Consider the following 16,462-nt stretch of genomic DNA (forward strand, 5'->3'; position numbering starts at 1 on the left):
TTTGTTGGACCCCATACATCAGAGTGGATAATCATAAAGGGTGATGGAGGCCTATTCATACTTATTTGAAATGGAACACGATGGCTTTTAGCCAATTCACACACATTACATTTAAAATCTAAAATAGATAATTTCTTTAAAGGATGAGTTTCCCAACCATTTATACCATAACCAAATTTTAGAATTTGCAGATTTATTCACAGAGAATGTTTGAGCTAACTAATGAGAACTCTCTGGCTTCAGAGCAAACTAATAGACCTTCCCCCTTTTAGTACCATAACCAATTGTCTTCGGAATTCGAATGTCCTTAAAAACACAAAAGTTAGAAAAAAAATCACAATACAATGCAGAGTGAGAGTTATTTGAGCTATTGATAATAAATTATGATTAAGGGTTGGAACAACTAATACAGAATCAAGACTTAAATTTTTAGTGAGGGTGATGGAACCTTCTCTAATAACGTGAGAGGGAGTATCATTTGTTGTAGATACGATATATTATTCAGATGGTTTCATAATTTTAACATGATGATTGTCAAAGGTCATATGATCAGTAACACCAGAATCAATTATCCATTCACTATTTCTACTAGGAGTGGAAGTATTAATAATTTTACTAAATGTAGCAATTAAAACTGAGGCATCCTCAGTCGTGTGAGAAGTGGAGGGTTCTACTACAACAACAGAAGCATGATTATTTGGTTTAGAGTTTCGTTTGTGAGGTGCTTTGGTAGGATCCCACCATTCTGGATACCCAATAAGTTCATAGCATCTTGTCTTTGTATGCCCAGTCTCACCACAGTAAGTACAAATATGTTTTGGTTTTGCTGCTCCAATCTCATAGCTGCAATTTTGAGATCCTAATGCCCGATTTTGATCATTGGTAGGACCAGCTGGTTGAGCTGTTTTAGGCTTAGCTCGACATGCCACCATTGCAGATAACTCAACACAATCGACTTCACCATTTAAAGTGGTTTTGCGACATACGTAAGCATAGGCTTCTTTAAGATCTAATATCAGGTCCTTTCTGAGAATTTCGCCTCAGATTTGTTTGAATTCTGCATCATATCCATTTAAGAAAATGTATACACGCAATCTTTCAACTGATTTTCTATAGGCGATAATATCATCAGGATTTTTCGTTATAATCCTGTCACAAGTTATTGGAAAATTTCCACAAGGTGACTATAAGATATTGACAAAGGGCGACCAGTCTGTTTGGTGGAGAATGTTTTCTGATTTAATGAGAAAAGTTGTGATTCATCTGACCTATTGTAGAAAACTTTGACTAGAGCATTCTAGATTTTGCATGCGGTGTACAGCCGAATATAACGCTTTATAATACTTGGTGACATAGAGGTTAGCAATCACCTCTTAACCTTTTGATTTTTAGCATACCGCTTTGTATAGGAAGCATAAGTTTTTTGTGGGATTGGTGTTTTCCCATAATATATTCAAGTTTTTCATGTCCTGCAATTTGCATCTCCATGATCTGGAACCATACATCGTAGTTAACTCCTGTAAAAATAACGTTGGTTGTAAAACCAGAGTTTTTAGATTGAATATAAATAATCGATGTTGATTCCTTTGACATAGAAGATCGGCGGTGATCAGAATTAAATCACCCAAAAAATACTGGTTCGGTTTGATTCATGCCACTGGGTTGACCCGGTTTTGGTCTCTAATTCGAGTCCAGCCCGAGAACTGGTCCAGTCTGTTTTTTGTTCCTTGCCTTGACCCAATTTGGGTCTCTAATTTCAGTCCGGTCTGAGAAATGGTCTGGTCTGGTCTGGTCCACTTTATGTCACTAGGTTGACCTGATTTGGGCCTTTGATCATGGTCTGGTCCGAGACTGGGTCGTTCGGCAAAATAATAAAAAATCGGGACATAAGTTAAGTGGAAGCAAACTTTTTTTTTCGTACCTTCCTCTTCTTCATCGAGACGGTGCGGCTCCTTCTTCGTCAGCGATGTTTGGGCTAGCGGTTTGCTTGAAGACCGAGTGGTGGCTTGGCTGTAGTCATTGGCGACGTTCGGAAGGTCCGCCGGAGTAGGGTGATGGTTGTTTGTCGTTTTCTTTGTCAAGACGCTAGTGCGGCTCTTCGTCATTGGCAACATCCGATTTGGTGCAGTTTGATGGAAGGCCGAGCGGCGACATTCAAAAGTTCCGTCGGAGTGGGATGATGATGGAGATAAATCGGGAGCACTTCTGAACAGTGTTGTTCATGGTGAAACAGAGTAGACCTGCTCTATTTTTTTTTTAGTGACTGAGATTAATACGGGATAGTCTTCAGCAACAGGAGGGGACTGAGATTCATACAGGACAAAGTTGCTGCTCTGTTCTTCGGCGACGGGAAACGATGGGACAGAGTTGCTGAGCTCTTCAGCGACGGGAAGGAAAAGGATTCTCTTGCTCTAATACCAACTTAAGAATAAGACTTAAATTTTTGTGATGATTTTTTTATTCACATCATTGGCTTAAATAGCCATTTTACAGACTATACACGGAGAGTTTAAGCATGACTCAGAGATATTACAAAGAAATTACATAATTACAGGATTTACGGAATATTTACGGGAGAAAATCTCAACCGATAACAGAATAATTCATTCTTCATCATGTTCTAAGAGTTTTTCTCCGGATATGCATTTCCCACCATGAAGATGCACAAACCTAATTATCCAAACCATTCTGTTACTCTCAACCCATTTGACAGCTGACAGTGGTGATGATGTACCCGTATGATGATGACAAGAAATAAAGAAGATCACTCATCTGAGGTGCTTGGTTTGAACAGGTACTTAGGGAAAGACATAATAGTGCATGCACCGGTACTTGGATGTTTTCCTCGATGGAGATTGAAAAACCTACGAGAAATAGGGAACTGTCTAAAATGACAGAGCTGAAAGTATAAAGCGAAAAGCAGAAGAAAACCAATCCAGCCATGAAAATAGGAAACAGTAAAGCCGAATGACGGAAGAAGTCTTTTAGAAAGAAGAAGATGAAGAAGAAGAAGAAGAAGAAGAAGAAGAAGAAGAAGACATCATTGCTCTCGCACACCCATCAACTATGGCAAACACGGGGCCTACAGCAATTTTATATCCATGGCTGCAATCAATACAGCAAGATAACGGCTTTCCATTGCGTGGTTTAATGCATCCAGACATGTAAACATGGTTCACATGATGTTAGAGAAAGGCCATGTGAGATGAACATCATCAGTAAAGCAACTATGAGCAACTGAGAATCGAATCTTCCTCAGTATCCACAACATCCAACCCTTGGGAGTTCTGAGCTTGGAGAAGAACAGTTTCTTCTTTTCTCCTTTGATGTCTCTCCCGACTAGGTTGGACTTGTAAATCTATGTTGTTTGCTCTCTGTGTAAGACACAGCCTTTCAGCTTTTTTCTCATCTAGTTACAACAACTCCTATTTTAAGAATACAGATCACAACCCAAGAGCCCAGAGCGCTTCTAGACTAGCCCAAAACGAGTGATAACTTGAGTTGGTTACTTTGACTGCCATAAGTTATAATTGAAGGAGATCTTGCATATTAACCTTCATTTACTTTGGCATCATGGAATGAGTTTGCCAAGAGGTCTCGACTGAAAGATATCAAGTTAAAGACAAGGAAGGTCAAAGAATTCCCAGCAGTACTTATGATAAGTCTATCAGTAAGTCAGAGAAGGCCAAAGATCAGAAGGCCAGCTTCTCTCATCTCAAGAGTCATAGTAATTATACTGGAAATGCATGGGAAAATAGACATCCAGCGCAGGCATGTGGGTAGAAAATCTAGAAATGCCGGTATGCATGTATGTCGGGTTATTTATTAATAGACAAGAGCAGCTTTGAATCCTATGATGTAGGCCAATGGCAGAAACGAGCAGCAGAAAACGATTTTTCACCAAAAGGGTCTGTGATCAGAGTATAAATAAATAATACCGTCCACTAAACTCCTTTCCAATACCATCTAAGTCACGGGCACGCCTTGAAATTGCAGATGGAACACAACAATATAAAATAGTAGAACATTCCTCCACCAAAAGAATTCTATAAAACTCGAATTTCGATTAGTAAAGTCCATACAACGCCTGCTGCTTCTCAGCAACTTCTGTAATCCTCAACAACATGCCAAAATTACAAAACAAAGAGCAAGAAAAGACATAAAGAAGGAAAAGCCAGAGAAAGAGAGAGGTTTTAACTTGAATCTACATGAAATCTCTGTTCATTTTACTGAGAGTGAAGCAAGTGGGAAGAAGAAAGGTCCCACTTTATCATAAACAGCCAAATCCCAGTCCTGGGCACTGATCATTATTAGCGGTATTCTCGCTTGGGGAGGTAAGTGAAAGCAGCTGTGGGTAACATAATGATGAGACATATGTTTTCGTATTAAAGGAAATGACTTGATATTGATGCAAACCTAAACAATAACACGAAGCAGCTAGCTTGCTTCTTTTTATGAAAGGACCCGTTTTTAACAAAGCAAAGCCATGATTACCATTACCATGGAAACAATCAAGAACTGATTAATGGCTGATTGGATCGCCTTACTGGTAAATTATTAAAAAAGAATCACTCTTTTTGAGATACATCATATGTTTCTTAAAGTCACTGAGCTTTTAATAATTTACAAGTCATGGTGGTAATATAAATAAGTACCTGAACATGCAGAGAGAAGATAAATATATGCAAATTGGGGCAACCGTGTTTCTGGAGAGAGAAAAAGATCTCTAGATCTTCCACTGAGTAGGGGGAAGTGGTAGTAGGGTTTGTTTTTTTTCGGCTTGTTGAGATCGATGGCTTTCCTGGTGGAGAGGTGTGGAGAAATGGTGGTGCCTGTGGATTCACACAAGGCTGTTCCAGCGCCTTTTCTCATCAAGACTTACCAGCTTGTCGATGATCCTTGCACGGATCGCATTGTTTCTTGGGGGGAAGACGAGACGACCTTTGTGGTGTGGAGACCGCCTGAATTCGCCGGAGATCTCTTGCCAAACTACTTCAAGCACAACAATTTTTCAAGCTTTGTCAGGCAGCTCAACACCTATGTAAGACCCATATCTGGTTCTCTTCTGTTTAATTTGTTGCTTTGTCAGTTTGATACGGATTATCAGATGGGCACTTTTGCTTCTTTCTTTTCTTTTTTAGTTTGAAGATCCAGGTGATAATTTCTCCTATTCTTTTTCACCGTTTATTTGTTCGGTCTATGGTTGATGTTTTGTGTTCTTCTCTGGAGTTCCAAGGAAAAAGGCTCCTGCATTTTGTGGGCTGCTCTTGTCATCTAATTAATCCATTTGCTTGTGTTTGGTGGGAGTACTGTGGCTCCAAGTTGAGATTTACAGTACCGATAGTATCTGAATATATACAGCGAGGGAGAGCGGGTCAGTTTTTTTCTTTTTTTTTTTCCTGTGAGAAGAAGCATCCTTTGTTCTTTTGCTTCGTGAAAACAATATGAGATCTGAGAAGAAGCATCGTTTGTTTGTTATTCTTCTTCTGCTTCACTTGTAAGAATATTGGTGTTGGAGTCTATTTTTAGTTTCTTCAGATAACCCATTAGAGTATTTTCGTTCAATGTTCATCATAGAATGCAAATTGACTGTTCGATCCTTTGGTACTTTCCGCTTGACTCTGCATAAGAGTTGCAGAAAGATAGTTCGAATTAGTTTCAGTCGACATGCAAATAAGGTTCCTCGCTCATCACTTCCTTGTTTACAATTCTTGAGTCTTTTTACAGTTATATCCGCTAGAAAAAAAAAAAAAAATTTTCTTCTGTTCTTTTAGGTGCTCTTATCTTGTTGTCTGAAATCCATCTGTGGAGTGGCCATTTTTTCTGGGTGAGTTTTTGACGGTTCAAGAAATGACAGTTTCCGCAGAAATTTCTCATGCTGCTGCCATGAATATGCTGGGAGCAACAGCCGCGGGTATCTTATCAACAGTGCCATCTCGTGATTCTTCCATGAAATATGGCGCTCAGAGTTCATGTTGTTAAATCTTGTCACTTGTGTCGTGATTCTGAGCAGACGATTCCTTTTTCCCTGTCGTTGACCCAAACTAATGCCGGTTTATTTCTCTTTTTTCCTTCTCCTTTTCCAGGGATTCAGAAAGATCGTTGCCGATCGGTGGGAATTTGCGAACGAATTCTTTCGAAAAGGAGAGAAGCATCTTCTGTGTGAGATTCACAGAAGAAAAAGCCATCACATTCCTTCCCAGATACATTACTCTGATTTTCCACCGTTTCCAGCTTCAGATGAAATGGGTTGCTGGATTGAATCTCCACTGCCATCACCAACTTCAGAAACAGAATTTCTATCAGCTCTTACTGAAGATAACCAACGTCTGAGAAGGAGAAACTCTTTGCTTTTGTCTGAACTCACCCACATGAAAAAGTTATACGATGACATTATCTACTTTCTGCAAAATCATGTAACTCCAGTACCGAGAGAACCAAGAATCGTCTATCAGGGTCCAAGGCTCATTGAGTTGAGGCCTAATCATCAGGACCACACTCTTCCTGCCCCGCAGGCCATAAAGAACCACAGCTCGATGACTTTTGCAGAAGAATCTAACAGCATCGTCAAGCTCTTTGGTGTTCCCCTCCATCACCATGGAAAGAAGAGATTGCACCCAGAAACACTGAATCCCCAGGAAGAATAGGAGCACGGAATTGTTGACTACTTCGCCCTTCAAAATCTTGTTAACCACGTTTTAGTCAGGTTCTCCGGAGGAATTTACCGGTGTTGTTTGTATAGGAAGTGGCGGTTCGATCATCGGAAAAACTGGGGATCCAGAGAGTTGAGTGAACTTTTTGGTTGCTTGCTGTAAATGGTGGAAGTAGTACTTCCGCTCAGTAGTTGATTAGTTTGTATCAGAGATCGCAAAGGTCGCTTAGGAGTTAGAATACCCAGAAGCTCATTAGAACGATAAGAATATTTAACGTACCATATCTGCTTTGTTCTGTGCTTTCTTGTACTGTCTGATCAGTACACGACTAATTAGTTTTTTCCTCGTGCATGAGGTTGAGTACTGTCGCCATTAATCTCCTGTGTGTCTGTTCATCTCCAAGCAGAAACCCAGAGATGAAAAGCTTATACGGACAAATGTGCGATAAAGATCGATGGACTCAGATTAGTTTTCCAAATACAGTACACAATGACTTTATCAATAACTGTACTGGATTGAATCTGATCTCTGGCTAAGATTTTCGTTTCTCAATGCGCTGGGTCAGCTGGAAAAGTGAGAATTTCAAATTAGATGTCTTTACTTTGGCGAGAAGACTTTTGTTAAGATGGATTCTCATGGCTCCCCATCAATGGCTCAAAGTTGTCTTAAACAGATATTCAATCTCAGTCAGGTTGGTCGGAAGGAAAACTTGAATTATTCGACCTTCTATCCATCATAAAGGCGAAGAGATCTATCTCTGCAAACGAAAGTAAATGGGCATATTGTGCAATCATTGCTTCTTTAGCGCTCGGAATCTAACCTTCTTTCTGTTCTGAAAAGTAAAGAGCGCCTCTAAAGAGAAGAAACAGTAGCCATTACAGCAAACAGAAAGAGAAAAAAGGCTGTGAAAAAGAAAGCAGACGGACAAAGATTGCTTTGGGATTGTGTTCTAATGCTTTGCATTGTCATTTCTCGAATTTGTGTTGTCATTGGTTTCCGCTTTGAGCTTTGGAGTATCTGCCATCTACCATCACCATAATGCTGAGCAGCTAGAGTCTCCAAGAATCATGGCGATTACTGAGTTTTCATGAACATTCAAGGACCCAAATACCCTTCCAGTTTTAATGAACAATGAATTTGTATCTCTGCTTTCCCTTTTCCCGGGGGTATCTTGGTGATAAAGACACTTTCTGGGATTAGAACAGAGGCGGTGCCTCCGATTGCCTTCTCATAGACGATTAAATTACTGACATCTGAAGCCTCACCAAACCACTGAAATCAAAATCTTGATCATCGCAAATGGTCGCAATTCTTGAATCGCGCAGACGCAGTGTAGTAATCGAAATCCTTTATGAGATTTTAGACACTGCCAGAGTCCCAGAACGTACGCTGTCATTTATTCACTTGGCTTGGCCTGTGTAAACAGAAATTTTCTCCTGCGTACTGCTCCCCTTTTGCCTTCTGGGATCTTTATCGTCTTGACCTCAGGCTAATTACCTGATTTGACAAAACATGATCCTTCCACCCATTTTGTTTCTCTACAGGAAGAAAGATAGGACATGAGAAACTCGTAAAAGAAGTAAGGTATCTAGACCTGAAAATTACGTAACAGTGAGCTTCTTTGAGCAACGACGGAACGAATCTTTACTGTTTTTGTTCCTTTGTTTTTGTCCCGAACAATATTACTTTAATTATCTAGGAGAGAGTGCGAGAACTAAGTCGAGTACAGATGAAACAGTGATTCCAAACCTTATCCCAACCGATAAACTCAAGATTACAATTCATCTCTCTTCATAATTTTTTTCTTTTTCAGGTTAATTATACATGCACATTACCCCACTTTGATCTGGCTTAGACCCATTGTATCCAAACCTTATACAAAAACCCTAGTGTAGCCATTGAACCAGATACTCGAGCCACAACTAGTATTTGTGGTCATACCCTTCATTTTGGGCAATGGCAAACCATACATAGCTAGTGTGACCATACATTCCCGATGTCTCTCATTATCATTTCTCATTGACCATCTCAAGAAGTCTCATGAACTTGGTGATAATGTGACGAAATTTTCCGTTTAATCGATTTTTTCATTTATTGTTTACTAAACAAAACAGAAATTGGATGAAAACCTTATTTAATCACTTTTTTGACATTTATTAAACTAAACAGAATCAAGTAATAGTTGTTTATACCTAATTATCGGTTACCAATTACAGATTACGATGTAATTATAAGGGTATGAAAATAATTTTCCTATAACTTTGATGATACTATTCTAATTTTTCTAAGATTCTCGTAAATTTATTGAATATGATGTTTTTTTTTTCTTAGGGAACTTTTTACATTGTTTATGGTTGTGCAATTTTTTTATTTGACTTTAGGTATGATGAAGTGGTGTCATGTTTTATTATTTCTCATGAATTCAGGAAGCCATTCATATTAGATGACCCGAATTGTCGTCAGGATTACACTACCTATGATTTCTTGAAATCAAAACTAAGTTCGAGTCACATGTGGAAGAGGGTGTTAAGATCTTTCAAATTAAAGTCAAGCTGAGTTGAATAGTTAATCCGGCTGAGGAGGGGTTAATCCACAATGAATTTGAAATGAAGTAAAGTATTCAATTTATATTAAATAAATTGATTCAATTTCAACTCATCCTTGGGTGTTAGTATAGACGAGTTCAAGTGCATTGGAAAACAGATTCCAGTGTGAGTGTCCCCAAATAAAAAGTATGATGTAAACAAGAGAATGAGTAACCTTCTATAATATACTTAAATATAATATATACATAAAAAGATAATTAACCAAAATAAACATGGTTACTACACTTATAAGTGATTTAAAGTGTAGTATTAAAATATATTAATATCCTAATTAATAAAAAATTATATTATATTACTTAATGATTATAGTTTATTATAAATTAATACAATAATTATGTGTGACTAGAATAAATTATTAAAAATAAATAAATAAAAGTAAAAAATAACATAAACGAATATAATAAATAAATAAATTATTTATTAATAACATAAGATATATTTTAACATTAAAAACCACTAATTTAATACACTAATAAACTTTAATATAGTAAATAAAAAAATAAAATTTTATCAATAACATAATATATATTTTTATGTATTATTAATTAATAATATATTGTCACAAATTTTTAAAACATTAGTTTAATTAATTATAGCAATGGGATAATTAAACCAAAATAATTTATCAAATATTTATTTTAACAATATTTTAATTTTGACTATTAAATCACTAATTTAATACATTAATTATAAAATGAATATATTGAATAAATAAAAATAATTATTTATAAATAAAAAATATAGATTATTATTTTTATGATGTTGGTTTAATTTTTTCTAACTTAGGAAAAATTAAACTTCGTCTTCCTCAATGCTGATAATGGAGGGAGACTAGGCGGGCCAGTGACCAAGGATGACGGAGGTGGCGGGCCAGTGGGCAACAGCGACAGAGGCGGCGCTCCAACGGTACGCCGAGAGGGAGGTCGAGAGAGAGAAGAGAGGTTGGGAGGCTGAGAGGGAGAAGAAAAAAAAATTGGAGGAGGAAGGCCGAGCGGGATGAAATTTTTTCGGGGGGGGGGGGGGCAGGGGGGAGCAACGCGGGATTCATGTTAATGAATTGCAAAATAGGTCAGAATCAGCTTTCCCCGATTTTTTCTTAATTCAATTACTTGACGTGATTCAAAAAAAGTAAAATTCATTATACACTAACAACTTAATCTAATGAACTAAATAATGCGGGAGTAATTCATTCTGGTTCATTTTGGACTAACCCCCCCTGAGCCGAGAACCTCATTCCTTAGTCCAAACTGAGACTTGCACTGCTGAGTTTGTTGAGTCAAAGCGAGTTAAACTCAAGTCTACTTGATTCTTGTATGACGATTGACGAAGGGTGTAGTAAAGCGAGACCCTCAACCAAGTCAACTCATGTTAATTAGTCATGATTCAGTTCACCGTAATCACAAGCACACCAAATTATATAACGATTTAGGGAAGTTTGTTTAATTGGATTGTGAAAATGGAATATTGATCGATGCATTGAGAGTAGCCCGAGTGTAATTAGATTATAAACTCTTAAGCAACAGGTTTACTTTGATTAAACTCAGTTGATCAACTTAAGAGTTTTATGTTTATGCATTCTTTAAAATTTGTTATCCTTATATTGCATTTTGTAGCACTCTCTAAATTATGGATATTAATTAATTTTTTATTGGTATTAACCTAACTTCTTAATAAAATAAAATAATGTCTCATGTGGTCGAGGTTATACATATTTGAGATTCTTAAATGTTGTAGCTCTTCTCCATAAGCTAAACCATAAGTACTTGACCAATTGTTATATAATAATAGCCTCGAGAAACATCATGAACCACCGTTAAACCTAACTCGACCCAACTCTGATTTTTTTAAATTTATATATTATTTAAAAAGACAAAAAGAGAAAAAATAATTGTTTTTGTTATTAAAACTTAATATAATAAATGTAACTATATTATTATTATTATTATTTACATAATTTTTTATAATTACTTTCCCCTTTCAACTCATACCAGGTAGAAATTTAAAAATAAAAAACAAAAAAGGATCCAACGAAAAATTATAAGCGACAAAATCAGGTCATCACGTGCCCTAATAATGGCTGCATTTTCCATTTTCTTCTGGTGCGCTCTCTAGCCCGAGAGTCATGACACATCAGAGGTTCAGTGCGAACCTCGAGACCTTAAGAATGGGTCCACAGTGAACAACGCATAGGACCATGGAAAAAGTGTCCTGCGGACCAGCGTTCTGCGCATCCTTCTTCTGAGGTCTCACTGAAAGCTAATGCGAATGAAAAAGCCCTAAAATTAAACAATAATTTGTCTTTCTTGTGTGTGATCAACTCTCTTTAACACAAAATCAGTATCAGACGTCTTGGACCTGGAACGGAGAGAGCATTCCTCATTTATCTGTTTCGTTTCTCCCTCGAGTTCTGCTGCCTGTACCTTAATTGTATCAGATTTTTCGTCTTTACAATGCAAGCAGCTGTTTCATTTAAGCAGTTCGTAGCAGGAGATGGATCTCTGTTCGATTCTAAAGCCAAGAGAGTATCGAGATGCTGTTATTTAAAGAGAAAAGGGATGACAATCTCCATGTCTTCAGCTTCGACCAACGGTATGTTTAACGATCTCATTTTGCTCTTCAACTTTGAGTTTGGTTGGTTTTGATTGTGCCTAATTAATTGAGGTACGAGTTTTTGAAATTTCGAAAAAATGAATTTAGATATATTAGACGATTTAAGATTGACGTTCTGATCGTCACCTGGTGTCTTGAGTAAACAATTGTCTATCCTAGAAAGTTTCACGCGATTCTGAATTTTGGATTGATGGTATGACGTCTGACACTTGTTTTGTTCGGAACAAAGTTCACAAGATTTGTGTTGATAATTCTTGACCCTTCGGGAGACGTTTTTTAGCTTCCCTCTAACTGAAGTGCAAAACTGGTACTTCAAGCTCTATTTTGATTTTTTGGTAGTGTTATGAGTTGTAATGGTCGAACTGTATGCTGAACTTATCTTTTTTCCGCTTCTACATCTTTTACTTCTTCAACTCCTGAAGCTGAAAATATCAATCCTTTTCTTGAGATATCATATGACCCTGTTTCACGTTGAAAATCATGGGAGCTCAATTTACAAAAGAAATATTCTGTATAATGGTTTTGACACTTGACTGATAGTTGTTCTCAAGTTCGACTTCCACTTCTTGGGGTGGTCAAATTAATCATAGCTTTTTCCAAACATATCATTCAAGGAAGAAAAATAAGCTATGATCTGGTGGCCACACATAAATTTTTAAAGAAATTTATCTGAAAATATATATATGTATATGAAGAAATATTTCATTTATTTTCATTATTCATTAAATCTTGAATGACATTGTTGTTTATGCTGTAGTGGCTGTTGCTGAAGCACGGGATGCTCTGAAGCGTGCTCTAGCAAAGAAGGCAGTAGGACTTATTAAGTCTGGGATGGTGGTTGGTCTTGGCACAGGAAGCACTGCCTCTGTTGCTACTGAAGAACTTGGGAAACTGATAAGACAACGAAAGGTTGGCTAGCTATCTGAGCATGCATGGCAGGCTTGTTTTTGGTTCTAATGATGTAATTATAAGCTCACTGTAATATGGACTACTTATTGCAATGTTTAGCACATAAGAGTAGTAAGCTAATATCTTCAGACTGATGTTTTGCCTGCTGTTTCTGTTTTTCTGAATTTTGTGTCATCTAGTTGAAAGACATTGTTGCTGTTGGAGCAAATTACCAGTCACGTGTTCTTGCTAGGCAGTTCGGAGTTAAAACTGTGAGTCTGATCTTACGTTACTCATATTATTATTCTATTAGTATCTCAGTCTCATTTAACTGGCTTAATCTTTTCGGATCCATAAGTACTGCTGGTTACTTTTTTTTAATTACTATATAAAGTGCTTGTCATCAATTTCGCTTATTAGAAGAAAGGAATATGTGAATAGAACCTTTCACATGCAGATTGATTTGAATGATGTCAACCAAATTGACATTGCCTTTGATGGGGTAGATGAAGTGGATATCAATAAAAATTTATTGAAGGTTGGTTTTCTATCTGCCATAATAAAAAATACTTCAATATATGTTTTTCATTTCTTTGCTGACTTCCTGGCTTACTATCAGGGAGGAGGAGCAGCTCATACAATGCAAAAGGTAATTGGTGTGGCAATATAACTTCCACTTGATTAGCTTCTTCATAGTATAGATTTTTTAGGGAAGTCATTTCAGATCCAATTAGGTAGCTAGCTTATGGGAATCATGGGATTTCTCCATCAGACTTTGTCAAAGAGAAACCCTTCAAATTGCATTTTCACAGTCCATGTTGTGCCAGTTGTATGGTCCATGCCTCATCCTATTCAGGACAGCTTCCACTTGAAAGGAACATAATGCTTAACTAATGGAGTAGTAATGTAGTATGAACAATCTAATTGACCTGCTTGAACTGTCAATCAATCAAGTACTGGGTCAGATTTGGTTCTGTTTTTTATATATTTTTGTGTTTTTTTTTTTCAGAAAGAGCTGATAAGGTTCTTCATGCTGGGTTATTTTTTGGTTCAAAATGGATAAAAACTGTCTTTCGTTTGCATCAGGTACTTGATTCTGCGGCAAAAGAATGTATCATATTGGCAGATCAGTCAAAAGTTGTTCTCCAGCTTGGTACAACATTTCCTGTCCCAGTAAGCTTTCCTTTTCATCCACTTGTCAACACGAAAAAATCAAATATCACATGACAAGCAAAAAGAGGTTGTCCTGATTCAGAGGAGAACATTGTCTTCTTTGGTATTCTGGATTTCGGATAACATTGAAGAGAAGAGTTCTTATTATATAAACACTTGCAAGTCCGCTGGTAAACTATTTTTTATTCCTTTTATAGGAATGACCAAATTCTTCTTCCTTGGTGAGTTTAGGCGAGTTTAGGCTGTTTTTCTTTTTTAGCATGGTTCCACAGTTTACCTATTTTTTATTTCTTAAACAAGCACTTTACAACAACTTGCAAAATTATTTTTCATATGTGCACAAAAATCATGTTTTTTGGCTATTCTTCTCTTCATCAGATTTTGTTACCTTCTTTAATATTAATTTGCACCAATATTTTCTTTTTGTGCACATGGGCAAAGATGCCATTGCCCATAATCCTTTTCATGTATGCTGTATGATATATTTTGCAGGTTGAAGTTCTTCCCGCCGCCATTTCACCTGTTTTAAGAAAGCTTGTTACCCTTGGAGGAGGTAATATTGTTGTTTGCCATACATCTTGTTGGCCTAACCAGTCCAATTCAATTTTCAGAGATGAGATTGGTAATTAAGATGAGCGTTAAACTAGAATTATTTCATGGCAGTTCCTGAGATCCGATCTGCCTTGAGAAAAGATGGTCCTGTAATAACAGATCTGGGAAATATGATCGTTGATCTAAGGTATGAGGCCTCCCTAGAGAAATGATCACTCTATAATCTTTTTTGTTTTTATTTAATTATTATAAAGTTTCTTTTCCTTATTCCTCTTCTCAGTTATCTCACATTGTAAAGCAAATAATATTGTTTAATCCTCTTGCAAGCGAAGAACTTTTTGGTTCCACAACTTCTTTAGGGATATCCTTGATTATTTTGGGGAAAATGCTAGAATTTTTGTAAACCAGCGGAATACCTGGTCATTTTCCATTCATGTCCTTTGTCTTAATTGGTCTAGCAGGCCATATATGTGGTTTCCTCTCTTTGATAGCTAACAGCTGAATATTGCCCAAAAAAAATAAAAAAATAAAAAAAACATATACAAGCAGTTGGTGCCTGGCAGTTTTCCTGTAAGTATAAGCTGAAACATTTTTCTTTCCATCTTATTTGAAGCTAAATTTAGGTTCTTCCTGTTTAAAGTTCTGGATTACTCTTTCTAATGGTCCTGATACCTATGAATTATGGTTTCTGCTCACGATAACTGCATTATCAAATGCCAATCTACAAATACCAAGCCGGTTTTCAATAAATCAGATATTTCGTTTTGAAAATTAATGTAATCAGACAGTCATGCTGTCAAGTAAATCTCATTTCCATACATATTCTCTTGCACTAGCTTTCCAGATGGAATTGAGAATCCAGCTGAGCTCGAGAAGAACATCAACTTGATTCCAGGCGTTGTTGAAAATGGTAAACAACTTATATCTTTATGAATTAGTTCTAGTCATGATCATCCAAGTCCACATATTTATTAAGTTTACCAGTTATATGCAGCATGTCAGATCAACAATAAACTTAGTACTTTCTCCCTCTTGTGTATAGCAGCAGCTCTTCTCGAAGACTTTCTTCGAGTGGATAGACAAAACTTTGATTATTCATTGTCATGTGTGCGTGTTTTCATGAACAACTATTGTCCCTCCTTGCACGTGTTGCTTCAATTTCACCATCTTCTAGCCATGCAAGCCCAGATTCCTATATATTTTGCAAGGCCACTGCACGCATGTTTGCTTCACAAATGCATATAGATGATTAGTCTTTGAAGCCATAGTTCTCATGTAGCACTCTTTTGATGTTAGGGATTGTATCCGGGATTGCCACCTCCGTTCTTGTGGCCATCCAAGGGGGAGATGGCATTGAAGTGATTGATTTGGCAGACTATGTGAAAATCATCAACAGTCAGACAGAAACTACTTCCACTTGAAGGATTGTAAATATCACTGAACCGAATTCCCGTAGTGATTAGAGTGAAATCCTCAGGTTTTCTTGTGGTTTGGTTCTGTATGCCTGTGTTTGTTCATTAATGCAGAAAATAAATCTAAAATGTAGTGGATGGAGTGTGCTAGTTTAGATGACCGGCTGGCTTCCAGGTTCTGCTTTAGCTACCTTTTTTTTTTGTAGAAACTAAAATCAGGATGAGCTCAGCAAAGGGTTGAAAGAGGCGAAAGAAGAATGTGAAGAACGTCTGTTCTTGGTGTCGAAGAGTAAAAGAGGTGTCAGTAGTACTTGACATTGGAGAAGGATTTTGTCTAACTATCATAGTATGTTGTAATATTATGGTTTTATATAATTTAGTCATTTAGATCATAAATTCTTGACCCTTTTGGAATAGCATCCAATGACGGGCATCTTGGTATTGAACCTCTCTCATCTGATATAACCTCCAACGATGGTGCTCCAAGAGAAAAAAAATCGCGTCTCAATGAGCACCTTATCTCCATCAACAAACAAATTTGTTCAACTATTTGGCCGACTTTCTGCGT

General features: G+C 37.0%; 2 protein-coding genes across 2 annotated transcripts; both read left to right on the forward strand.

The window, feature by feature from the left end:
• Nucleotides 1-4,698: 4,698 nt before the first annotated feature.
• LOC137956476 (heat stress transcription factor B-4b-like) lies at nucleotides 4,699-7,011 on the forward strand. The gene is made up of 2 exons (XM_068803996.1): nucleotides 4,699-5,041; nucleotides 6,087-7,011. The coding sequence occupies exons 1-2, from the start codon at nucleotides 4,793-4,795 to the stop codon at nucleotides 6,645-6,647; spliced, it is 810 nt and encodes a 269-aa protein (XP_068660097.1). The 5' UTR covers nucleotides 4,699-4,792; the 3' UTR covers nucleotides 6,648-7,011.
• A 4,523-nt stretch (nucleotides 7,012-11,534) lies between these two features.
• On the forward strand, nucleotides 11,535-16,290 carry LOC137956108 (uncharacterized). Its single transcript, XM_068803448.1, has 10 exons — nucleotides 11,535-11,848; nucleotides 12,627-12,778; nucleotides 12,958-13,029; nucleotides 13,215-13,295; nucleotides 13,377-13,406; nucleotides 13,844-13,930; nucleotides 14,423-14,483; nucleotides 14,594-14,669; nucleotides 15,319-15,392; nucleotides 15,779-16,290. Exons 1-10 carry the CDS (start codon nucleotides 11,710-11,712, stop codon nucleotides 15,901-15,903), a joined length of 897 nt encoding a protein of 298 aa, XP_068659549.1. The 5' UTR covers nucleotides 11,535-11,709; the 3' UTR covers nucleotides 15,904-16,290.
• The last annotated feature ends 172 nt before the right edge of the window (nucleotides 16,291-16,462 follow it).

This window comes from Aristolochia californica, unplaced genomic scaffold, assembly GCF_029961685.1.
Source record: "Aristolochia californica isolate CCGP_79_NKW_82.1479 unplaced genomic scaffold, dmAriCali1.0.hap1 SCAF_2, whole genome shotgun sequence".
NCBI classification, from domain to species: domain Eukaryota; kingdom Viridiplantae; phylum Streptophyta; class Magnoliopsida; order Piperales; family Aristolochiaceae; genus Aristolochia; species Aristolochia californica.